At 33.9% G+C, this 26,959-nt stretch overlaps 1 protein-coding gene across 2 annotated transcripts in view; it reads right to left on the bottom strand.

Moving 5' to 3' along the window:
• Positions 1–26,959, bottom strand: part of TEX15 (testis expressed 15, meiosis and synapsis associated) — a 74,665-nt gene that overhangs the window by 9,082 nt on the left and 38,624 nt on the right. For both annotated transcript variants that reach the window (XM_059156269.1, XM_059156270.1), the window contains 4 exons: positions 22,618–22,855; positions 17,647–17,793; positions 16,329–16,491; positions 1,710–9,076 (listed from right to left, as the gene is read on the bottom strand). In XM_059156269.1, coding sequence (XP_059012252.1) covers positions 1,710–9,076; positions 16,329–16,491; positions 17,647–17,793; positions 22,618–22,855 — 7,915 coding nt within the window. The remainder of the gene's footprint in view (positions 1–1,709; positions 9,077–16,328; positions 16,492–17,646; positions 17,794–22,617; positions 22,856–26,959) is intronic.

Here is a 26,959-nt window from a genome sequence, read left to right as displayed (position 1 = left end):
AACTGCTCTTTTTGTATATGCTCTTTCTAGTAAACCAGTCATTAAGTCCCATTTTTAAGTAATTGTCAAATAGGGACTTTCATTTCTTATTCTGTAAAATAGCACCCTCAACTAAGCCCTGGATGACATGTTACTTCTAACTGTACTCAGAATCTCTACTCTTTAAATCATTGAAAAAACACATTTCACAGGACATTACCTTCAATACATACAGAATAAAGTTAAACTCCTTGGGCCTATATTTAAGACATCTTATAATCTGAAACAATATTCTTTCCAAAATACCTTAGCTTACTGGTATTGTCCACTAAATTAAATTCTTTTCTAGACTTAGTTTAAAACTAATTTCTCAAATAATGTCAATAAACATTGTGCCTTTGCTCATAATATTTTCCATAACTTAGATACCCCTCTTAATTTAACTTTCATTAGATAACACATTTTCCCAATTTAAGACAAAGCTTTGGTCTGTAAATCATGTAGGGAGTTTGGTCTGTAAATCATGTAGGGAGTTTCTTCATTGAAATTAAAAAAAAAACTTTTAAAAAAACTTTTCTTCTAAATATTTATAACACCTTCTTATTATTCTCATTTTACTGTTGGTGTGGCATACACAACTTGTACTCTTACTGGAAGTATGCTTACAAACTGGTTGGTTGTTTTCCTATCAACACAGTGAAATAAATGATTGGTTTCCTGGCCTCCAGAACTAGTTTAATTAACAAATACAATTTCAGTAACCTAAGACAAAATTCCTCCTTTTCTTTTGCATATAGGATTCCCTTTACTTCTGAACTGAGAAATTCTCAAAAAATTTTAAGAGTAGCCTCTGAGTGTAGGTTGTTAGGTTAGTATGGGCTCTGGAGCTAGACTGCTTGGTTTTACATCTGGGGCTTGTCCATTTACTAACTCTGTGACCCTGGGAAAGTTATTTAACCTTTCTGTACTCTGTCTTATACCTTTAAAGAAGACAATAATAGTACCTCATAATACTATGTACAATAATAGTATGTACATAATACTATGTACAATAATAGTAAATCATAAAGATTTTGTGAAAGATAAAGAAGTTAATATTTGTGCAATTGTTAGAATAGTGCCAGGTACAAAATAAATGTTTTCTATAATTTGTTAAATAAAATGTGTTTATGTAGGACTTCTTGTAACTCCTTCCTAATCACCTATTTAAAAAATCTGTCCTATTCTTTCCATGTGGATAATGGTCAAGAACACAGGCTCCATTAGCCAGCTTTTAATATTTACTACATTAAGTATAGCCTTGTTATATAGAAGCTACTTGATAAATAACTTACATTCACATTGGACTATCCCTTAAGAAGTTATATATATTCCTCCAAGAAATATCTTCTAAATAATTTTTAGTTTAAAAGTAGACATTTGCAAGGTGTTTCTCATATACAGAATCATCATTTTGTAGCTAATAGGAATTATTTTATCCAATTTAAAAAAAAATAACCTCTACACCCATAATGGGGCTTAAACTAATGCCCCCCAAGTCAAGAGTTGCATGCTTCACTGACTTAGCCAGCCAGATATCCATAATACAATTCTTTACTTAGTAAATTCACATTGCAAGGCAATATACAAAGCATTCTCAATTTTTACCAATCTGCAAACTACCTGTTTCAAGAGTAGATTTGTTCTTAAAAGTAATACTTACATACTGTATGTTTTGAAACATTGGTTACCTTTTGTTTTTTACAGCTGGAAACAGTACTGTTTTTCTCTTGTTCCTGAGAGTCTTCACATTTGTCTACAGTGATAGATCGTTTTTTAGAGGAATTTGAAACATTTTTCATTATGCACTCTGAAATTGAGGGCACTTTCATAAAAGTACTAGATTTACTGATACTCTTCCTAGGTTTCACATGCATATTCATTTTTTCTTTTCTCTTCAGTTGTAAAGTCTTCTTTCTGTTATGTAGCATTTGGCACAGAATAAAGGAAATGGTTAATTCAGCATTTTTAGCACATATTATCTTCATATGTTCAATAGTTTTCATGACTTTCATAATATGAGCCATTTTCCCTAAATCTTTCTGAGGGGCAGCCATTATATTTTTGAGCAGTGTAGAAAACTGATTGTAGTTGTATTCTAACTCTGTCATAGTGCTTCCGTAATTTATGGATGCTATATATGGCACAAAGTCAATATATGTAGAAACGGAATACTTGGACATCTCTAGAAGTTTTTTTATTTCTGAAAGTTCTGCAAGTTCTCTTGAGAGCAAATGAAGAGCGTATGAACAATTAATCCCTTCACTATATTTGTAAATAATATCCAGATCTTTTTTAAGTTCAGAAATAGCAGTCTCTATGACATTCCAAAGGCAATCTGTTGAGTTATCTTTAAGAAATGAAAAAGGAGCCATTTTTTCTTGGCAGCAAACCAACTCAGGAAGAAGTGACAAATCAAACCAAAGCATACCTCGAAACCTCTGTTTGTCTAGTTTCTTTGCCATTGTGTTTTTAAGAAAGTGAACAGTTTCTGAAAGCATGACAATTTCAATATAGGTTTCAATGGCTGCAGGTTTTAAAATTATGGCTCCATGGTTGTGGTTTTTCACCATGTCCAAAACATTTTCTTCTGTGATAAAAATATGATCTATGTTCTCTTCTTGCAGCATCTGAAAGTATTTTTTTAAAATTTCTAGGTGTCCAATACATCTCAAAGTGAGTTCCTCCAATTTCTCAGAGTCTGCAAATCCAGCCTGATCCAATATTTCACTAACACAACAGATATCTGGGTGTGAAAGCAAAGTACTGTTAAACCTACAGTCTTCCATGTTAACTGTAGCTTTGTTTATTAGGTCATCTGACTTTCTGGAAGCAGTCTCAGTATTCTCAAGCCCAATGTTGGAAATTTGTTCACTGCTTAAATCTTTAGACAACGTATCATATATATTTTTCAACTTAGAAAAAGCATACTGATTCATTTTGAGTAGCATTTCTTTATCCTTCTTTCCTGAGTATTTTTTGCTGAAAGACTGTCTCCTTTCTTTCCAAACAAGACTTTTTGCAGCATCAAAAAAGATATGTTCCAGACCATAAAGAGATATCTTAATACTTACTGCCTCATTGTTCTTAATAAAATTAACTTTTGAGGAGATCATTTCTATGATAATCCACAAATGATCTTGTTTTCCTGGATAGGAATCAACTTTAGGAGAGTCCCCATACATACCAATCAGCTTTAAAGTACTTTTTCTTAAGGTTTCTAGGTCTCCTAAACTATCTCCAAAGTTAACTCCACAGGTAAATGGAACAGAAAGAGAAAAGTCAAAGCAATCAGAACAATGCTTCATTATTGCTTCACATTCATTAATCTGCCGTTTGTATTTTAAGAATGCATAGTATGAATTGTTTTCCCTTTTGGTTTCTTCAAACAATTCAATTAGCTGATCGTGATAGTTTTGCAACTCACAGAATGCATTATATTTTAACCTTCCTTGAAAAGCAGGATAGAAATTGGATTGTTGTTGAAATCCACGTGGTCTACCAAGCAGCTCACCATACAATGTTTCATCATACCAAAGCAAGCTTCGGAAAGTTGGCTCACCTCCTAAGAGCCTTTTTTTGTTTTCAATGAATTGAATAGTTTCCAGCATCATTTGGAGTTCCACCAAGGAGTCAATAGCACATGGTTTTAATTTGTGTTTGCAATTATTCCACAGGTTTTGTTCTACCAACAGTTCTCTTGAAATCAAGATTTGTTCATGAGAACATTCTTGTTTTCTTTCAAAAGCTTCAACAAATAATGGGAGAATACTTTGACAAGCCTTAGTTTCTTCCTGTAGAATCTGAAAAGATGATGTTTCATCTGCCCTTCTCAAAATTTGAGCTAGCCTATGTATAAGAGCTGAATGATCAGCTGAGCAGTATTTTTCTTTTAATCCATTCACGTTTGATGCAGGTTTCTTCTCAGTAGAGGATTCAGAGGTTTGAGAGTGCATATGTAAAACAGGCCTATGATTCATTCCTGTAATGTGTGGTTTGGAATTACAAGCTATTTCTGAATGCAATGCAGAGTCAGACTGAGAGTTATTACTAACTTTAACTTCCCCTTCTTTCTCTCTTTTGCTAAGATGATTAGAAACTGTGTTATTCAAAGAGACTACCTCAGTAATATCTTCAAAGATTTGATGAGAATCAATCACATTATTTTTAATTCTTTTCTCACATAAGTAGGAGGAATCTTCTAAGATCTTATTCTTTTGGTTTTTGTACTTAGTAGCAGTGAATCCTTCAGTCATGGTTTTTATGTGAAGTGAATCTTTTGCCTTTTCTGCATGTTTAACTTTCCACATTTTTCTGTCCTGAATGTCTGTCTTTGCCATACATTTTTTTGAAGAGGAACACTTCATATTACCTTTTAAGAGCAAAGAACTTTCATTGGAAAATAGTTTCTTCATTGTTTTTTTCCTACAACTTTTACTTTCTTCGGTTACTAATTTGAGACCCAACTCAGAATTCTCAAGAACACCTGAGTCATTCTCATCTATATGGAAACAATTACTTGAAGACCACTGTTCTGTTTTTAGACACTCCTTTCCACCACATCGTGGCTGACAGTGTGGTACATTAGTGGATGTTGCAAAAGAATCGACAGAAAAAGTTCTCTGTCTATCCAAATAAGATTCTGAAGATTCTCCTTCACTAGCTGTCACTGGAGTGGTTGTTAACAATTGAGGAACACTGTTATACTTTTTGTGGGTTATCAGAGTTGGATTTAATGGGTCCATAAGCATGTCTCCTGCAATAATGCCTGGTTTGGAGCTCTGAGTGGGAGCTGTCCATTCTTCAATAGGAAAGGTTACTTCCAAGTTTCTTTTATAACCAGATAAAATAAGGTTATCTGGTTTATAGATATCAACATTTAAAAAGTGCTTCACATTTGATTCTAAAACTGAAATAACTATGTCAGTTTTTACCTTTGTGTGCGTTATACAAGTTGCATCATAATTTTTGTCTCTGCTAAAACTTACATTATTTTCTTTTATGCAATTTAAAGATACTGAATTACTCTTATTTATTGATTTATTAGTCTCAGAATTACTTTCTTTCATTAGATCCTTAATTTTATTATTTGCTGAATGGTACTCAGGCTTTTCATATTTACTGATGTTAGATAAAAATGTTGTGTCAATTTTGTTTTTTTTAGTTAGTTTATCTGGGCAGGATGCGGAAAACAAAAACCCAGGTTTTCCAGAAAATGGCTGAAGTTCTGATGATCTCAGACTTTTCATACTGCTCTTGTTATAAGCTGAATAACTCGTACTTTGGGGTGTAGAGCACAGGGCTAACTGTGATTCAGGATACTCCTTCTCACAAAATTCTCTCACATGAATAGTGGTGTGACTTCTGGAGACACTGCTAGCTACATTTTTCTTAGAAACGCACTCTGTGATTCTCTCTCTACTTGTTTTGAAAGACTTGTGCTTTGATACATGAGTTAATGATTTACCCACTTCAAATCCCAAAGCTCTTTTCTCTCCTGGCCTGTCATATTTTCTTTTTGACAAAAAATGTTTAGTAGAATAATATCTTCTTTCAGACACAGAGCTATAACCTTGAAGGTCACAACTTTCCCAGAAATTATTGCATATTATTGCATATGATTTTGGTAATGGGCCTTTTCTTTTTTCTCCTACTTTTGCTATAAGTTGCAAAGATGTGTGAACTCTCCTATGAGCTTTTTTTAAGTGAAGAACAGCTCTGTCAAGTTTTCTGGAAAGACGTTTGCTTTTGCATAAAGATGCTTCACTATTTAGAATATCTAGGACACTCCTAATGTGTTTTTCTGACTTTGAAAATGTTTTAATTCGCCCTTGGGATAATGAAGAAAAACATTCAGATGAGTCTTGATCGGTTAGCTTCCTCTTCTTTCCGTAAATTTCATGATGTTTTAAATCCTTATGTGCTGTGTTCTCATTTCTGAAAGGTGTATTTGGCTTTCTTTTACTAATTCTTGATCCTGTGTCCTTTTTACTTCTAGTATCATTACAATCAGTTTTTGAATTTGTCAAGGAACAACTTCTTTCATTACTTAATGCTGTGACATTAGAGGGCTCTGTAAGCAGAGGTCCACTGTTTTGTTTTTCAGAAGCATGATTTCCTTGTGTATTGTGATTTGCATCAAGAGAAAGTGAGATTTCAGATTTACTCACTAGTCCTGATTCTTGGCTTGTATTACCAGATTCATTTTCACATGGGTGATGTGAATATTCACCAGAACACTGGGAATAGATTTCAAATCCTGGCAATTTCTCCTCCTCATCCATTTCTGGTTCTTTGGTTTTAGTTATGTTTTTGCAAAAATTATCTTCTAATGCAGGGGATTCAAAAGTTGGAGTGAATCCTGGCATAAATACATTAGTGATTTTCACTTGTAAATCTGGAAGTAAAATTGGATTGAAGAGTTCTTTGTCCTTTTGTGTGGAGGAATAGGAAGAATTACTTTCCTCAGAGTAATGTTGATCATTATTCTCCCTTCCTCTGGAGCTTTTCAAAACTTCCCTCTCCCCATTATTGCTTTCCAACAGACCTTCCCAATCAATACGAGACTTTAAAGCCTCATATGAGGCCCCAAATTCTTCATATAGAGCATTTCTATGGCTAGGAGTATTTTGTTGAATTAGAAAAACATCATCACACAGTTCTGATCCCAATTCAATCTTATTTTCCAATTCACAACTCTGAAGAATGCGGCTGTCACTTACTGACTGAAAAAATGAGTCATGAAATTTATTGTTATCCACATCCATTTCACAATCAGAAACCTTATGTTTTACCAACAGACCAACATCTAGACTCTCAGAAGAACAAGTTTCTTTAATCTGGTATCTTTGGTGATCTTCATGATTTGTGCCTAATGTAGGTACCATATCACCAGTTATCTGTACTGCAGCATTTGAGGCTACATGCACTGAAGATGCTGCAATTTTGGGAAGTGTTGTGGAAGCCAAATGCTCTACACTTCTGCTTGTATTTTGAGAATCTTTCTGTTTTATGGCACTGATAGTATCTTCACTTTCTAAAAATGTAGTTTCTGTTGATACATGTCTTTTCCCCCAAGTCAAATTAAATGTACAAAATTCTTCAGAACTCAGAATTTCTACATTATTGTAATTTTCATTCTCCCTTCTTTCATCTATAATGGCATAATTTTTGTCTGTACGAAAACCCTGCTTCTCATCTTCATATATATCTAGTCTGTTGTTTTCTGTAGACAAAGCAGTGTCTTCCTCTTTAGCCTCATTTTCATTTTCTTTATCATTGTCTCCTTGTTCTTTAAAATCAGTATTCAGGTGTATATCACTGTACAACTCTGCATTACAGCACAGAGTATGACCTTGACCTTTATTAGCATTTTGAAAAGTTTCTCTGCAGTCTTTTTGCATGTTCTCTAGTGACACTGGATCATTTTCATGGACACATGTATGTTCACCAGCTATGCTACAATCTGAATTGTCATGAGTTGTTTTAATGTCGTGAGATGAAGTAATTCTATCATTTGGCAATTCTTTGTCCTGAGGAATGTCTTTTGCTTCTTGAAGAGCATTTGTCATAATGTTAACACTGTTTTGATTTGGTTTTTCCAATTTTAGTTCCATTAGTTTTTGAGAAATTGCAAAACTTGTATGAATGTTATCTTCATACTCCAAAGAGGGTTGAGAATGTTTTTGTGAAAGGCTCTCCACTCTTGGAGTAAGATTACTTTCTAATTCCAATGCTAGATGATCTAGGTCATATTTATCCTTTGTGGTAAATGCAGAAGATTTTGGTATTTCTAATTCTTGAGTAATTGGTATTTGATCACAATTTTTTCTGAAAGAACAAAGACTCTCATTCTCTTTGTATTCTTGGTGCAAAGAAATGTAATTATCTACTGGTCTGATTTTTGCTTCATTAGTAAAATCATTTTCTTTCCACAAAATTTGCTTTTCTCCATGTTCAGAATTATCCTCTGGACTAGTGAAGTCTCTCATTTTCCCAATATTTTGAAGGTACCCACGTATGCTTTCCTTCTTTTGGAGAGGAAAAACTGTAGACATTTGTTGACCAGTCTGATATACAGTTTCTAAATTAGAAGACCATGATTTCTGAGAGATGTGACTACTGTACCCTTCTGTACAAGTATTCACTGATTTGTGAGAGTTACGTGGTTCACCTTCTTCTTCAATTAAAAGTGAGATGTTGCCTCTCTGCTGGGATCTCTGGACTTTTTCCTCATTGTGTTTTTGGTTCTCAACTTCTGAAATTGCATTTGGCAAACATATTGGGAAGGAAAAATTGTCTTGGCCCTTACACTGTCTTGCCATGGTAATTTTACCGGGAGTTGTATAATCATAGTTCTTAGAGCCCCAGTTCTGAGCCTGTGACTGTGAATCATCAAAAGAAACTTTGAAGCAAGGGGCGTCCAAACAATTAGTAAGAATAGAACGATCACCAGGCACAACTTCAGATGAGAAGGCAGAATTATTTTGCGTAGATGATAGGTGTTCTTCTGAATTAAAATCTAAACTCTTCTCAAGTGGCAAAATCTTATTTAAACCTGTAATATTATTATGTTTTCCTATGCTTTCTTCTCTTTTCATCAGTCTTGGGTCTTTAATGAGTTTTGAAGTAATAACTGTGCTTGAGCCAATATTGTTATGAAGGGGGAAAGCAGCAGAAAGACCACTTAAAACATTTTTAAGCTGTGTCAAATTTAACATGAAGTCCCCATTAACACTTTCTCTGGTATCACTGGGAAAAAATGAAAGACCTGAATCATATATATGTACTTGAGAAGTGTCTCTACATTCTGCTAAATTGTGCTCCATCTGTCCACTGTATGTTTCATGTATAGAAATGTTTCCATTTTGTACGTTTCCGTAGGAATTAGAAATATTTTCATTGGAAGGATTTATCTCTGAATTTACAGCACTGCAAGAACAGTTTTCCTGAACAAATGGATCTACGGGTTTCCTGAAATGCTCAAAGATGACAGTAGCATCTTTTCCTTTTCCAATTCTTTTGGCCACTGTACAGTTATTCAGAGAGCACGTTCTTTCTGTGGAAATAATTTTAAAAAATAAGAAAAAATAGGAAGGAAAAGGGTTTCTACATTGAACTCTTAACATAGGTAAGCTACGTCACTTGTTTTAACTGAAAGTTCACCATGGTTATGATTAAAGTTGGTCTCATCAGAAAAAGCAAAGAGAGAAGAAGAGTGATAAACCAATAAAATAGAAATGATACAACAAAGAACTCTGTCCTAAACTACCCTTACTAAACAAAGTATTTACCATAGAAATTTGAATTCGGACAAATACAAATAAAAAGAAAATTAAAAAAGAATAAAAATATGTTGCTCAAAGACTAGGTATTTCTTATATTAATTTCCTATATTCAGATACTTAATAACAGAATCTACATATTAATAGGCAAAAGTGTCTCCCTTTTATCTACTGTTAACCACCTTCTCTCTCTGTCAGGAGACAACAGAAACAGAAAAAAAAGGGGAATGAAGGGGTAAACAGAGGAGAAAAGAGCAAAAATATTCCATAATATCCTCCTCAAGAGCAAAAGCGAAGCACTACTCTTGCTCTATAGTGAAGTAAGTATTCCTGCAAATAATGTATATAAATAAAAATCTGGAAAATGAAAACAAATTTTCTTTTATAATTATTGGAATTTATTCCTACAATTTCATAAAGAACTAAATATAACAAAGGAACCTATAAAAATGCACAGTTTAGTGGCATAAAATGTTTACAAAACATTCATAGATAATACCCAAAATTATATTTATTAAAACAGATATTAATGATGAGTAATTGATGGTGAGATTTATGAATATATGAAACTATAATCATATTATTGGGATGTACCATGAGATTCTTTATCACAACATACTGAAAGATAGTTTCGTTGAAGACTTCTAAATTTTACAACCAAGCATAATTATATTTTTTTAATTATAGTAAGCTATAATGGAAATATGACTGTAATAGAGATATAGTTCTTGAGAGTAGAAGATGCAGTGAACAGACAAAAAATGGTGGATCCCTATAGAACTTATACCAAAATAAAATACAATTCATTGAAAAAAAAAACCCCATAAAAGTATTAGAAGAAAAGATGGAGAGATAGTTTTATCATCCTGATATAGTAACTGAGTACTTTTTTTTTTTTTTTTAAGATTTTATTTATTTAACACAGAGAGAGAGATCACAAGTAGGCAGAGAGGCAGGCAGAGAGAGAGGGGGAAGGAGTCTCCGTGGCAAGCAGAGAGCCTGATGCAGGGCTCGATCCCAGGACCCCAAGATCACAACCTGAGTTAAAGGCAGAGGTCTAACTCACTGAGCCACCCAGGCACCCCAAAACTAAGTAGTTTTTAAGATAAATATCTGGATATCAGAAAACTAGAAATTAAAAAAAGATGAGAATTACATGTAAATTAAATACTTTAACAAGTCAAAACTCATGATAAATAAAACTTGGACAAACTGGTGAAAAGTATTTTCTGAATTAGCAAGCTTAGTACATAATTACACATAGAGTACATAAAGAGTATATAGACATCTTCAAAAGATTAATAGAAAGACAATGCAATAGAAAATTGGGCAAATATATGAACAAGAAAATCACAAAAATTATGAACACAAAAAGATGTCCAATGCCACTAAATAAATAACAAGAGTTTTGGGGCACCTGGGTGGCTCAGTTGTTAAGTGTCTGCCTTTGGCTCAGTCATGATCCCAGGATCCTAGGATCGAGCCCACATCAGGATCCTTGCTCACTGAGGAGCCTGCTTCTCCCTCTTCCACTCCCCTTGCTTGTGCTACCTCTCTTACTGTCAAATTAAAAAAAAAAAAATAACAAGAGTCATATTATAAAACTGCTTAGATTGGAAAGACCTGAAAGGATAATTAATATCTTGCAGATGTAAAGCACTCTTATAATGTTCATGGGAGTATAAACTGGTACTAATTTTCTAGAAAGTAAACCTAAAGTTTTCAGCAAAATGTAATGTATAATCATCTATACCCAGTAAGTTTACTTTTATGCATTTATTATTCTAATTTACTTGCATAAATACTCAATATATGTACAAGAATTTTTAGAACAATAATCCAGGACAGCTGAAAGCTGGAAACCTAACTATCAATATGAGACAATAAGGTTTCAAGATATACTACAATGACATAGTAATTAAAATAGTATGGTACTCACATAAAGAGACAAATGATTGCAGTTATGAAATGAGTAAGTCATGGGAATAAAAGGCATAGCAAATGAAGCACAGTCAATGATACTGTAATAGTGCTGTATAGTGACAGATGGTAGCTACAGCTGTGAAGAGCATAGTATACTATAGAGAAGTTGGATCACTATGTCGTACGCTTGAAGCTAATGTAACATCATACGTCAACTATACTCAAATAGAACAATTTAATAAATGAAACTGGTTAAATAAATTTGTCCTATCAATAATTATAAAAGTACTATACTTATGTGCTATAACAAATGTCCTAGAAACAATGTTATGCAGCTATTACAAATATTAACATAAATTAATACAAAGCAACATGGGAAAAGAAACCTAACTTGTTTAATGATCTGAATTTCATAAATGTATGGTAAATGCATATTAATATATCCATAATGTTTACTAATAAACTAGTTAATATGGATGACAGGTATGGTTTTTCTGAGTGCCTTATGCACACTAATTCATTTAATCTTCACAGCATTCCCAGTTTATTGGTGAGGAAGTGAAGAGTAATTTGCCCAGGATCACAGTTTAGAAGCAGTAGACCCTTAATCAATAGGTTAAATTATTTGCTTAACCTTAATAAGGACACTTTAAGTTTATTCCCATTTTTAGCAGTCTCACCAAATAACAAATGAAAAATGGAGAACAAACCCAACATCCTCAATAATGTAAGAACTGTAAGAAAATGAAATTACAATTAACAAAGCAAACTACCAGTTGTGGCGATGGCAATGTTCTTTATCTATGCTATCAAATACAGTACCCAGTAGATACATGTAGTTACTGATTTGATGAGGGATGATGTGAATGATAAATTAAAATTTTAATTTAATTTTAATTAATTTAAGTTTAAATAGTCATATGTAATTAATGGCTACTGTACTGGATAGCACAGGTCTACAGTACTCTAGAGGGAGATGAATATGCTGATAGCCATCACATGTGGCCTTGACTTTGGGCATAATACAGGTATTCCTCAAAATTTATTACCCCAAAAGGCATCAAAGTTTATTACTTTTTTAAAAATGAGGTATAACTGACATACAATATTATATTAGCTCCAGGTGTGCAACATAGTGATTTGACACTGAATACACTGCAAACTGATCACCACAATAAGTCTATTTATTATCCATCATTCTTTGATTAAAGTAATTAGCTATAAGTTTGTGGATATGTAGGAGTAGAAGTAAGGAAAATCCTTACTTTATGGTTTCCATTTTAAGACTTCTGGGTGAGGGATAATGTGGAGAGAATGACCAGGGAGAAGATCATCAAGAAAACAGAAAATTGAGCCAACTATACATCAACTAGACCTAGTAGACATTTATAAAACACTTTACCCAACAAAAAATTTCCATTCTTCTTAAGTGCACACAGAACATTCTTTAAGACAGACCACACTATAGGGTCAATAAATTTAAAAGGATAAAGATAGTAAAAATTATATTCTCCAACTACAATGGAATAAAATTTGAAATCAGTAACAGAAAAAAAATGGGAAATTCACATACACAAAGACATTAAGAAACACATTTCTAGAATAAATGAAACAAGATGGGATTGGGAGGGAGACAAACCTTAAGTGACTCTTAATCTCACAAAACAAACTGAGGGTTGCTGGGGGGAGGGGAGTTGGGAGAAGGGGGGTGGGGTTGTGGACATTGGGGAGGGTATGTGCTTTGGTGAGTGCTGTATGTGTAAACCTGGCGATTCACAGACCTGTACCCTTGGGGATAAAAATATATTATATGTTTATAAAAAATAAAAAATAAAAAACAAACAAAAACAAACAAAACAAAACAAAAAAACAATGTGCCAAATAAGAAATCAAAAGGAAAATTGGAAAATACTTTGAGATGAATGAAAATGAAGGCAAACATACCCAAACTTACAGGATACAGCTCAAACAGTACTTTCAGGGAAATTTATAGCTGTAAAGAAGCAAGATCTCAAATCGATACTCTAGCCTTCCACCTTAAGACACCAGAAAAAGAAGAGCAAACTAAGCCTGAAACAAAAAGGAGGTAAATAAAAATCAGAGAAAAAATTAATAAAATAGAGAAAAGAAAAATAAAAAAAATTAATGAAATCAGAAATTGGCTCCTTGAAAAGATCAACAAAACTGACAAACCTTCAGCCAGTCTGACCAAGAAAATAGAGGGAAGACTGAAATAAATAGAAAGACAACTGAAAGAGAAGATATTACTACTGGCTTTACGAAAGGAAAATGGACTACAAAGAAATACTATGAACAACATTACACCACTAAATTAGATAAGTTAGATGAAATGGACAAATTCCTACAAACACACAAACCACTAAAGCTGATTAAAAAACAAACAGAAAACCTGAACAGAGCTATAATAAGTGAAGAAATTGAATTAGTTAAAAACAAAACAAAACAACAACAACAAAAAACTACTCACACAAAAAAATCCGAATGACTTTTTAAAAATGTTTTAAAAAGATTTTATTTGAGTTAGAGTATGAGCGGTGGGATGGACAGAGGAAGAGGGTGAAGCAGGCTCCCTGCTAAGTGGGCAGCCTGACATGGGGCTCAATCCCAGTTCCCCAAGATCATCACCTGGGCTGAAGTCAAGACACTTAACTGACTGAGCCACCCAGGTGCTTCTGAATGACCTTAACAGTGAGGTCTCCCAAATGTTTAAAGTATTAATATTAATTGTTCACAAACTCTCTCTAAAAAAAAGGGAAAAGGAGGAAACCTTTTCAAACTTATTCTGTAAGACCAGTATTGCTCTGATACCAAAGCTAAAGACATCACAAGAAAGCTACAGATCAACGTAACTTACAAATATAAACAAAAAAATTTTCCAAAAAAATTAGTAATAAACCAATTCCACTAACATGTAATAGAAATTACATACCATGACTAAATGGGATTTATCTCAGCAATCCAGTTTACTTAACATCTGAAAATCAGTTAGTGTAATACAGCACAGTAAACAGAGTGAGGACTAAAAATCACATGATCATCCCGATAGATGCAGCAAAAGGATCTGACAAAATCCAATACCTTGTCATGATAAAAACACTCAACAAACTAGGAACAGAAGGGAACTTCTTCAGCATGACAAGGAACATCGAAAAACTGCATAGCTAACATCATCATACTTACTAGTGAAGGATGAATGCTTGGCCCTAAGTTTAGGAACAAGACAGGATGTCTATCCGCTCCTACCACTTCTATTAAACATTCAACTGGAGGTCAATTAGCTAGTCATGGCAATTAGACAAGAAAAAGAAAGAAAAAGCATCCAATTTGGGAAGGAAGAAGTAAAACTAACTCTATTTGTAGGTGACCTGATCTTGTATATAGAAATCTTAAGGAAATCACTAAAAAACAACTAGAACTAATAATGAGATCAGTAAGGTAACAGGATATAAGACCAATACACAAAAATCAACAATATTTCTATATACTTAAATGAAGAACACAGAAATGTGATAGAGAAAACTCTACTTAAAAAAGTATCCAAAAACATAATACTTGGGAGTAAATTTGTTAAAAAAAAAAGCATAAAACTTAACCTGGAAACCTTTACTTCATATCCACTGGGTTGGCTATAAACAAAAAGTCAGATAGTAATATAGGAAGTGGAAAATCTCAACAATCATACACTACTGGTGTGAATGTAAATGGTGCAGCCATTTTGGAAAACAGTTTGGCGTTTCCTCAAACGCTTAACACAGTGTCATCATATGACCCAGCAATTCCACTCCTAGCTATCTACCCAAGAGAAATGAGAACACATGTCTACACCAAAATTTGTTCAAGAATCATACCAGAATTATTCATAATTGCCAAAAGGTGAAAACAACACAAACATCCTTCAACTGATGAATAAATATAGTATAACTAATCAATGTAATATTATTCCATGAAAAAGAATGATTAATATGTCACAACATGAGAGAACCTTGAAAATACTGTTAGGTGGAAGTCATGAGTCATGAAAGGCCATATCACTGCACATATTTATGATTTCCCTTATATGAAAAGCCCAGAATAAGCAAATACAGTTAATCCTTGAACAACAGGGGTTTGAAATGTATGGGTCCACATGGATTCTTTTTAAATTATTGTATTGGAAAATTATTTGGAGATTTGCCACAATTTAAAAAAACCCACAGATGACCCATGTAGCCTAGAGATGCCAATAAAGATTAAGAAAAAGTTGGGTATTATTTTAAGAATACAATATATCAAATATATAAGATACAAGGTAGATGTTAGTCTATGGTCTATGTTCTGGGTAAGGCTTCCACTCAATACAAGGCTATCAGCAGTTAGTTTTTCAGGGAGTCGAAAGTTACACATGGATTTTTTGACTGCAAGAGGGTTGGCACCTTTACTTCCGTATTCAAGGCTCAGCTATATAGAGACAGAACTAGATTAGTGACTGCTTAGGGGCAAGGGCCTGTGAGGAAAGGGATATGATACCTTTTCAAGAACACATAGTTTCTTTTTGAGGTGAAAATGATAACACTCAATAAGCTGGCACAGACATTTAAAAAAACATTTATGTGCTAGCAAGGACATAGAGTAATTACGTAACCTGATGCAACTGCTTTTGAAAACTAATTGACATCCTCTTTGGATTAAGTTGCACATTTCTGATGTGGATATATAATATTCTATACAAAAACTATTGCACATATGCATTGAGACAGATAAAGGTTTAAAATAGCAATATTTGTAATAAGAAGAAAACTGGCAACTATCCAAATATCCCCAGAGGAATACTGTGTAATCAACAAATGAAATAACATGTAAATACATATATAAGAATGAAAAAACTACAGGCATACTTATCAGCAAAGAAGAATCACACAAACATTAATACTGACCAAAAGGAGTCACAAAAATATATGCATTCTAATTCTAGATACATAAAATAAAAAATAGGTGAAAGCACAACTATTATTCTTACAGATTCATAATGTATTAGAAAATAATACTTGGAAGTTCCAAGACAAAGACAAATGCTACTGAAGCAGAGTAATATATGTATCTTACCAGCCCTCTTAGGAAATCCAGTTGAGAGGAATCTCAAAGATGTCATAAGGTGTCCATTATCTACTTTTTGACCAATAAATTTTACTGTTAATATTGCATATGGAAGACACTGCCTAGGTTTATCTACTGGCTTTGAAAGAACATTGTATTCATAGAAGTATACCTGAAAGATAAAGAAGGGGATAAAAGAACATTTTTGAGCTAATTAGTGTTAGCAGAATTAAATAAGCTCATATTTAAAAAGCTATGTAACTGCATGATGTTACTTACTCACTGGCTTCTATATACAAACCTCTTTTCCCCATCATCAACCTTAGTTTTTAAAATTTATTTATTTTTTAAAAATTTATTTATTTACTTATTTGACAAAGAGACTGTGAGAGAGGGAACAAAAGAAGCAGGAGGAGAGGGAGAGGGAGAAGCAGGTTTCCTGTCGAGAAGGGAGCTCGATGCAGGGCTTGATCCCAGGGCCCCGGGACCATGACCTGAGCTGAAGGCAGATGTTTAACCCACTGAGCCACCCAGGTACCCCTCTAGATTTTTTTAAGTATAAATTTTTCTCCCAACCACATATATTTTACTTGGTAGGATATCAATGTACGGAGCAGCAGAAACAGTCTGTTTTAAACAACCAAGTATTTTTCCACTAAAAGTTCAATGTTTTGCATATGTTATGAACACCTAGTGTTTTAGTTGGAAGAAAAAGTTAATTGCAAAAATAATAATAGTTCAAGGTGCCTGGGTGGCTCGGTGGGTTAAACCTCTGCCTTCAGCTCAGGTCATAATATCCATAATATTTCAAAATAGCTTGTTATAAAAAAGTTGGCATGTTTTGCAAGCTAGGAATCAATCTATGGAACAACTAAATAAAAGAAACCATCCACTGTATTCTGAACACTAACTAGTTAAATGTAAATTTGGGAACTACTAACATTCCTAGAACATAAATATTAAAGCAGCTTTCACTATTTACTTAAGGTCTTTTTAAAAATAAAGATTTTATTTACTTATTTGACAGAGAGAGAACACAAGCAGGGGGAGAGTAGACAAAGGGAGAGGGAAAAGCAGGCTCCCTTGAGCAGGGAGCCTGACGCAAGGCTTGATCCCAGGACCCGGGATCATGACCTGAGCCTAAGGCAGCCGCTTACCAACTGAGCTACCCAGGCGCCCCTACTTATTTTATTTAAGGGCTTATTATTATTATGAATAAATTAAGATATTTTCATTTAATATTTTGAGAAGATGTTTTTAGTCAGGTATCATACAGTGTGAAGTATGTCACTTCCAAGTAGTCAAATGATCCAAAAAGTTAATATACCGCTGAATTGTAGGCTTGTAACTCAATGGTATCTTTCAGAGAAGGTATGCTTCTGGACATATGGCAATCAAAGTTAGGAGAAGGGTCCAAAGAAACTTTGTTTTTATCGACCGAAGGCTGAATTTTCTTCACTTTCCCAAAGAGAACCTAAAAAGAAAAAAACCAAAAAGGTCCATAAAAATACAAATACACCAGAACATTTTAAACTCCTATGCTAGAACATAAAGGCTAAATAAATCTTTTTTTTTTAATATAATTTTTATTTTTTATAAACATATATTTTTATCCCCAGGGGTACAGGTCTGTGAATCACCAGGTTTACACACTTCACAGCACTCACCAAAGCACATACCCTCCCCAATGTCCATAATACCACCCCCTTCTCCCAAACCCCCTCCCCCCAGCAACCCTCAGTTTGTTTTGTGAGATTAAGAGTCACTTATGGTTTGTCTCCCTCCCAATAAATCTTTTCTTAAAGACACAAATAAAAATGGAGAGATAACTCATGTCCCAGATTAATAGGATGACTTATTAATCATGCCAATTCCCTTTCTAAATTAAACTCTAAGGTTATAGTAATTGTAACTAAAATTTTAGAAAATCTATTTGTAGAAATGAATTTTAGTCTAAAAACTTATTTGGAAAACTGAACAAATAAGAAAAGCCCAGAAAATTTTGGAAAAAAAATTTTTTTTAAAGATTTTGAGAGAGAGAGAGAGATAGAGAGACAGAGTGAGAAAGCATGAGAGAGGAGCTCCCCGTGGAGCTGGGAGCCTGATGTGGGATCCAATCCTAGGACTCCAGGATCATGATCTGAGCTGAAGGCAGTTGCTTAACCAACTGAGCAACCCAGGCACCCGAAAAAATTTTTTTTAGAAAAAAAAAAATGTTGGATCAGAGATAAGAGAATGATGGAAGAGGGGACGTGACTTGAACTTCCAAGATATTAAATGTTTTTGTTTTTTAATCATTAGAGAGAAGGAGAGAGAGAAAGTGATATCAGAGAAGGGGCAGAGAGAGACGAGAGAATCCCAAGCAGACTCTACATCCAGCACAGAGCCTGAGGAAGGACTCCGTATCCCAGGATACCAAGATCATTAACTGAGCCAGAATCAAGAGATGGACACTCAGCCAACTGAGCCACTCCAGATCCCTTAAGTGTTTTTTAAAAGGATGGTACTGCCACAAGTAAGGCAGAGGGAGAAAATGAACAAAATAAAAAGGCCCAGATAAATACAAGAATCTATAAAAATGTAGTGTAATGTTAAAATTACCATTTGAAATAAGTGAAGCAAAAGCAATAAATGGTATGAGACAACAGATAAAATTAAATTCCCTTCTCAATATATAGAACAAAATAAATGCCAAACAAGTTAAATATTTAAGTAATGCAAATACTGTAGAAAGAAATGTCACTATCTAACCTCAAAGTGAGAATTCTTTTCTTTTCTTTTTTTTTTTTTTTAAGATTTTATTTATTTATTTGTCAGAGAGAGAGCGAGTGAGAGCGAGCACAGGCAGACAGAGTGGAAGGCAGAGTCAGAGGGAGAAGTAGGCTCCCTGCGGGGCTCGGAGCCCGATGTGGGACTTGATCCCAGGACGCTGGGATCATGACCTGAGCCGAAGGCAGCTGCTCAACCAACTGAGCCACCCAGGCATCCCGAGAATTCTTTTCTAAGCATATATGCCAAGAACCCATAAACCAAAAACATAAAACTATAAAATATTCCAAAACATTTATTTGTACATCAAAAACAAATGAGTATACTAAAAGACAACCAACCTACTGACTGGGGGGGAGTGGGTGAAATAGGTGAACGGGATTAAGAGCACCCATCTTTTTTTCGGAGGGGGAGAGGTGTGATGCCCAAATGCAGGGTTGGAACTCATGACCAACTCATGATCAAGACCTAAGCTGAAATTAAGAATCAGATGCTTAACCAACTGAGCCACCAAGGTGCCCCTGAGTACACTTATCTTGATGAACACTGAGTAATATATGGCCCTTATCCATCACTGTATTATACTGAAACTAAAATAACACTTATGTTAACTATACTATAATTAAAATTAAAAAATTTAAAAAATGAAATAAAATAAGACTAAGACGTATCATATACATATAATATTAACATACTAATTTCGATCGGGATGAAGATACTGCACTTTAGGATATACTGAGGAACACTTAGGTGGCTGTGTATGGAAAACAAAACAAGAGGAGCCTGGTGGCTCCGTTGGTTAAGCATCTCCCTTTGGCTCAGGTCATGATCCCAGGGTCTTGAAATCCAGCCTCATATTGGCTCTGTGCTCAATACAGAGTCTGCTTGTTCTTCTTCTCTTCCTTTCACCACCTGTTTGTGCACTCTCTCTAATAAATAAATAAATAAATAAATAAATAAAATCTTGAAATAAAACCATGAACATAATTAACTGATAAAAGTAAGGTGGAAGTACAATAGGACAAGTACACACAGTACTTCTATTACTGCCATTTTTCAATATAATAATACATTCATTCAAAATTAAAATACTAAAATACAATACTAAATATAATGTGGTATCCTGCATTTGGGTCCTGGACGAGAAAAAAATAGTAGAAAAACAGGCAAAATCCAAATAAAGTCTTAGTTTAGTTAACGGTACTGAACAAATGTTAGCCTTTTCATTTTATTATTTTTATTTTCATACTGAAATAGAACTGACATATACAGTGCTATTTTCTTAATTTTGATGAAAGTGTTATAGCAATGTGAAATGCTAACATTAGGGGGATGGTAAGTGAAATGTATACAGGAACTATCTGTACTATCTTTGTAACTTTTTTATAAATTTAAATTTATTCCAATATAAAAAGTTTATTTTTAAAAAAAGGAATATTAAGTGACAAAATATAATTGAAAGTATATTCAGAAAAAAGGATATAAATCAGTAACTATTGTTTTTTTTTTTTAATTTTTAAAAAAATTTTTAAAGTAAGCTTCATGTCCAATGTAGGCTTGGAACTCAAAAGCCTAAGATCAAGAATCGCACACTCCACCTGCTGAGCCAGCCAAACACCCCTCACTAAATATCGTTAATAAATATATGCAGAATGTTTAAACTCAGCAGTAACTATGAAAGAAAAAATTGAACCAACGATTACAAACTATTACATAACAAGACCGGCAAAGATTTAAAGGTATAATAAATAAAGTGAGGGTTGTGAGATAACATTCTTACACACTGTGGATAGAAATGTCAATTAAGAGGCGCCTGGATGCCCCAGTTGGTTAAGTGTCTGCCTTAAGCGTCTGCTCAAGTCATGATCCCAGCACCCTGCATCGAGCCCCACTTCAAGACCTGCATTGGGCTCCATGCTTGGGGGAAGACTGCTTCTCCATCTCCACCCTGCTTGTGCTCTCTAGCTATCTCTGTCCCTATCTCTGATTCTCAAATAACTAAAATCTTTTAAAAAAAGATTAAAAAACATTTTAAAAAAATGTTATTTAACATAACCTTACTCAGGACAGCTGGATATTACATATCGAAAGCTGTGAAAGTATACATAGCCTTGGCTCCCAATCTGATTTCCTGGTAGGAAATAAGCAATTAGTTCTTAGCAAATAGGTGTGTAGAAATACACCTATAAGGATGATCAAATTAATAATTAAAAGTACAAAACAAAAAAACAAATAATTTATATTCCCAAGTTAAAAAATTTGTTATGCAAATTTATGAGAGCTATATAGTAGAATACTATGTAGTCAGTTATTCAAAAGGCTATTAGAGGGGTGTCTGGCTGGCTCAACTGGTAAAGCATATGACTCGATCTTGGCGTTGTAAGTTCAAGCCCCATGTCGGGTGTAAAGATTATACCTAAAAAAAAAGGAAAACCTTAAAAACAAAGCTATTAGAGAAGAATATTTAATACAATGAAAAAAATGTCTTATAATCAATGAAAAAAAGTTATATAGTACACAAAGAATATATTTTAATTACCATTATACACTTTATCTGCATATACAAGCAAGACTATAGATATATAAAAAAATGAACTGTTGTTATTAATGGGCTTTTTAGAACTTCTTGGTATGCAACACATTTTCTAAAATCAGTTTGTATTACTTTTTAATATAAAAATTGTGCCTTACAAATTTGATAATATTTGAAGCCTAAACACATAAGGAATTATTCCAAAGGAAGCACTGGTTTTATATGTACCCATCCTATGTTAAACCTGAGGATCCTGACTACGTAATGCAATTTCAGTAGTCCAGGAAAAGCTACAACTAACCATAAAAGTGTATCTTAACCAGTTAGTTGATGCTTTAAGATTTGGTAAGACTTATTTCTTTTCAATTTTGAGTAATTTTAAACTTTCAGAAGAGTTGGGAAACTAGTTCAGAGGTCCTAGATACTTGTATCCAGTTTTCCCTAAAGTTAACATCTTATATAAGCATGGCAAAATTATGAGAACTAAGAAACATTGTTATGTTTTAACCCGAAACTAATGTGACATATAATGTATGTCAATTATACTTCAATAAAAAATTAAAGCAAAAAGAAACTAACTTTGTATAATACTATTAACTAAAATAAAGATTAAAAGTTTAGTAACTTTTGCTTAAGCCAGAATTACTATGATCAACGTTTTGGAGGAAAACACTTAAAACACTCTGGTATTAATTATGGTCTGAACAAAAAAGAGAAAGAAGGTTATTTAAGACAGAAAAAGATGTAAATTGGAAAGACAAAGATGATACAGGCTGTGTTTGCTTACTTGCAGTTTTGTTTTATGCTACATACCCAACTAAAGTCAGAAATAGGGGAAAATTTCAAATGATAATGATGGTGAAAGTAATATATATATACTATTTATTTTATATAATACAACTTAAAAACATAATAATTCATACTGAAAGGAGAATATGTTCAGGTCAATTTAAAGTAACTGAGTATAATATTTAGTAATTGTTTTCTGCTACCTACCTTAAAAATTATAATACTTTCTACAGTAATGCTTCTACTACGAGCGTAATTCAAAGCAACATCAACATGTCTAAATACATAAATTCCAAGAAGAGGATTTCCTAATATCTTCAATGTAGATGTTCTGGTACTTATCCCATTTTGATATATTTCAGCCACATCATTCTGAGGAAGTGCTAAAAAGCAGAAATGTTCTTCAAGTTCTCTGCCATGTCTTCCACTCTCACGCATCTCTGACCTAAAGCAAAACAAACTGTGTGTAGTTAAATGAGAATACTGACAGAATTTTCAAGGTGAAGATAAATATTTCAGTTTGCTACAGTTAGAAAGCAAGACAATTACTGGTAACATTCAGAAACATCACCATTCTATAACAAGCTAGGCTGAAAATCATCTAAGGAAAGAATTCAAGACGTAGATAACTACTCTTCCAGAATTATGGACTACTTTCTGTATAGGGCAGTGATAATAAGGGCTAATATTTCTCAAATGCTACTAAAATACCCAGCATGCTAAGACTTACCCTTTCCAAGCATTTTTGTAAAATTTTTCTGGATTTTCCAAGAATTGATTGCTATCATTATTTTATTGTTATTTTTATAATCATTTTTTTCCCTCATCCTCCTTGCCTCTGTTATACTCATTTTTAAAATGAGGAATATGAAGTTCAGAGAGTATAACTTGCCAAAACAGCAAGGCGACAAGAGTTGGAATTATATATGTGAAATTTTGTTTGCTAAGTTCCAGAGCTCAAGTTCTCACTTACTTGTCTATGGATGAAAGAACGTGCATTTCTTAAATAAATATATAGACACAAATATGATAAATTATTAGGGACATTCTCCATTGTTCAGGGATCCAGACTGCAGCTGGAAGAAATAAACTAGAATTTGATTACAGAGCACTCCTATTACAAAGTCAGAAAATTAAGAATCATCCTCAAAAAAGATTATAATCTGAAGTACATACACTCTTGAAATTTTGACTATGCGCCACAAGCACCATTTAACTGGGGGCGCTGGAGTGGCTTGGTTGGTTGAGCGCCTGCCTTTGGCTCAGGTCATCATCCTAGGGTCATGGGATCAAACCCCTGGATCAGGTTCCTTGCTCAGTGAGGAGTATACCTCTCCCTTTCCATCTGCTCCTTCCCCAGCTCAGGTTCTCTCTTGCTCTCAAATAAATTAATCTTTTTTTTTTTTTTTTAAAGAACCACTTAACAGTACACACAAAGCAATCTAGAAGTCTTGCTCAGGTGTAGTAGCAGCAACAACTGCCACACTAGGTGATACAGGTCCAATCGCTTGGACAGAGGTGTGCTTCCAAATCATTATCAGCAGTGGAGAACCTCATAACTTAGAGTAAAGTAAGGTGTATACTACAAAAGGAAAATTGTTCTTGAATACCACATTGCTACCAATATTTTTTATTTCCTGGAATACCACTCAGAGTTTGTATTAAGTATACTAAGCACATTAACATGTTGGTATTTATTTTATTTGCATGAATAACTTCCTGTTTATAGTACACAAGGCCACAAACCACATGGCAACAGTTACAAGCAAGAATAACTGATTATAGCATGACTACTTTGTCCCAATTTCTGGAAATGTCAAACTGAACTATCAACTCCACATATCATCATCTTCTGCTCCTGCTTGCAACTTGACATCAGTAGATTCTATGAACCACTAAGATCTCCATGTTGATAGGGTTTAAATATCACAGAAGAATTAGAGTACTTTTTTCTGTTTTCCCAATTTCTCAACTCGTTTTTTCCTAGACTCTGGAAAAGCATTAATTTTCTGAGCGTGCCTAGAAGGAATTCCCATGTGGGAGTACTAACAAGAATAGCACAAAGGATGGGAGGAAGGAAGGAAATGTTCACTGTTGTAAGGTTCTTACACTACACATGAATATAACATTATGTTAAGGTACACTGTGTAAACCCTAGAGCAGGGTTTCTCAACAGTGTCACATATCATTGACATGTGGGCTAAGTAATTCTTTGTGTTATCTAGACATCTTACTGGCTTTACATTATATTCTCTTAAAGGACTAACTAAAATGTAAAAATAAAACTTAATAAAAATTTGACCCAGAGCTCTAAAAATCTTTACAAATTAAAGTAGAAAGTATTCCTTGAATTTCAAATTAATAATAATACTGAATATTGTGTTTTCAATCTATGTTTTCATAGTAACATCTCAAAAACTTTTAGGACTAAGTATGATTTAGACAAAAACGAGCAATAAAAAATTACTCTTTAGAAGTTTTTTAAAAATTTTAATTCCACTGTAGTTGATATAGTGTTATATTAGTTTCTGGTATATAATATAATGATTCAAAATTCCATATATTACTCAGTGCTCGTCAAGTAAGTGTACTCTTGTTCTTCTTTGCTTATTTCACCCACCCCTCCCAACCTCCCCTATAGTAACCATCTGTGTTCTCTTTAGTTGAGTCTGTTTTTTGTCTTTTTTTCTCCTTTGTACTTTTGTCTCTTAAATTTCACATATGAGTGAAATTCTACGGTATTTGTCTTTCTCTGACTGGCTTAGTTCACTTAGCCTAGATCCATGTAGGATGGATCTTTTTCTGACTGGCTTATTTCACTTAACCTAGATCCATCCATGTTATTGCAAATGATAAGATTTCATTCTTTTTTATGGCTGAATAATATTCCATTGTATATATACCTTATCTCCTTTTCTATTGGCTGCTTTGATTATTTGGCTGTATTGCTGTATTGCTGTATTGCTGTATTGCTGTATTGCTGCAATACATGGGGTACTTAGATTCCTTTGAATTAGTGTTTTTGTATTCTCTGGGTAAATACCTAATAGTGCAATGGCTAGATCATAGGGTTGTTCTATTTTTAACTTTCTGAGGAACCTACATACTGCTTTCCAGAGTGGCTACGTCAGTTTGCATTCCTGCCAACAGTGCAAGAGGGTTCCCCTCTTTCCACATCCTCAACCAATTATCTGTTGCTTCTTGTGTTGATAATTTCAGCCCTCTGACTGGTGTGAGGTGATATCTCATTGTAATTTTGATTTACATTTCTCTGATGATGAGTGATACCGAACATCCTTTCATCTGTCTGTTGGGCTTTGGAGAAATGTCTATTCATGTCTTCTGCCCATTTTTAAATTGGATTATTTTTTGGTGGCTTTAGAAGTTTTATTAAAAGGTTGGCTCTTCAGAGTTATCAGACACTAGGATCTATGTTAACTTATTAAAATGACTGATGCTCTGAGTCTCAAGACTTCCATTTCAGATATCACAGGTAATATGAATTTGAATAGCCTTTTTTTGTAGTGACATGTAAACAAATAAGAATATAAAGACCTAATATATACAAAGTGACCTATTAGTGAGAGAGGAAGCTGAAGAGACTCCATTTTTAGAAAGGTTCCATCTCTGCTGTTGTTCTGCTAGGCCGCATTTACTTTTGTTTGATATTCTGCATCTGAATAAACCAAAGAAGCTATGTTCCCATCCTAAGTGGGAAACAAGAAAGTTAATCATTCTTGTCCTAGGCCCCCAAACATGAGGCAACATCTAAGAGTTGGACCCCAAACACATTCCAAGCTATTAGCTGAAAACAAACCTTGGCCAGTGCTGGCATCAATAACTTCTACCTTTATAAAATACACCCATTATTCACTTGTTACTTGCTTCTGACTGGACCTTACCCTGGATTCCTGAGAGAAAACATACCCTTAACCTCTTTCCAATATAATTGCCTAACCCCATGTGATGAGACTCATTTACTCTCTGAACTCCCACATATTCTGTCTGCTACTGTGCCTGTCACTTATGCTATTTAATAAACTCTGTTTTCACTTCCTGGCTTGCATTTATTTTCTCTCCGGCCTGAAGTCAAGGACCCTGCTGGACGGTCCTATGGGAATCTTCTCTGGGTCCGAGGACCCAGCCTTACTGCATTATTACCAAGAAACATTAATGCCAATCAAATTCTGTGCTAACAGGATATTTATATTATCTTAAATATAAAAAACAAATAATAGTTAAGAATAATTTTCAGAAATATTTACTCACATTTTTATGCACTAATACTAATAAGGAGTTAAGTGTCACAATCTGTCAGGCCCTGTATCTTATATATACATTAAGCTCTGGAGTGGAAAGTTCTAAATCAACCCGGCATTCAAGTATTAACCTGTAGATATACTCTTGGTTGTGGGTTGGTCATTTTTTTAACTACTATTTTATTAAATGTTAATAAACGTAAAAAACTTAGATAAGAAAATTCATGTGGACAGAGAAGTTATGTATAAGTTAACACAGCACAACAAATGAGTGGATAGAATTCTGGATA

The sequence above is a fragment of the Mustela lutreola genome, chromosome 18 (genome assembly GCF_030435805.1).
Source record: "Mustela lutreola isolate mMusLut2 chromosome 18, mMusLut2.pri, whole genome shotgun sequence".
Taxonomy (NCBI): domain Eukaryota; kingdom Metazoa; phylum Chordata; class Mammalia; order Carnivora; family Mustelidae; genus Mustela; species Mustela lutreola.
The sequence above is the reverse complement of the archived record's forward strand: the minus strand, read 5'-3'. Positions and strand labels throughout refer to the sequence as shown.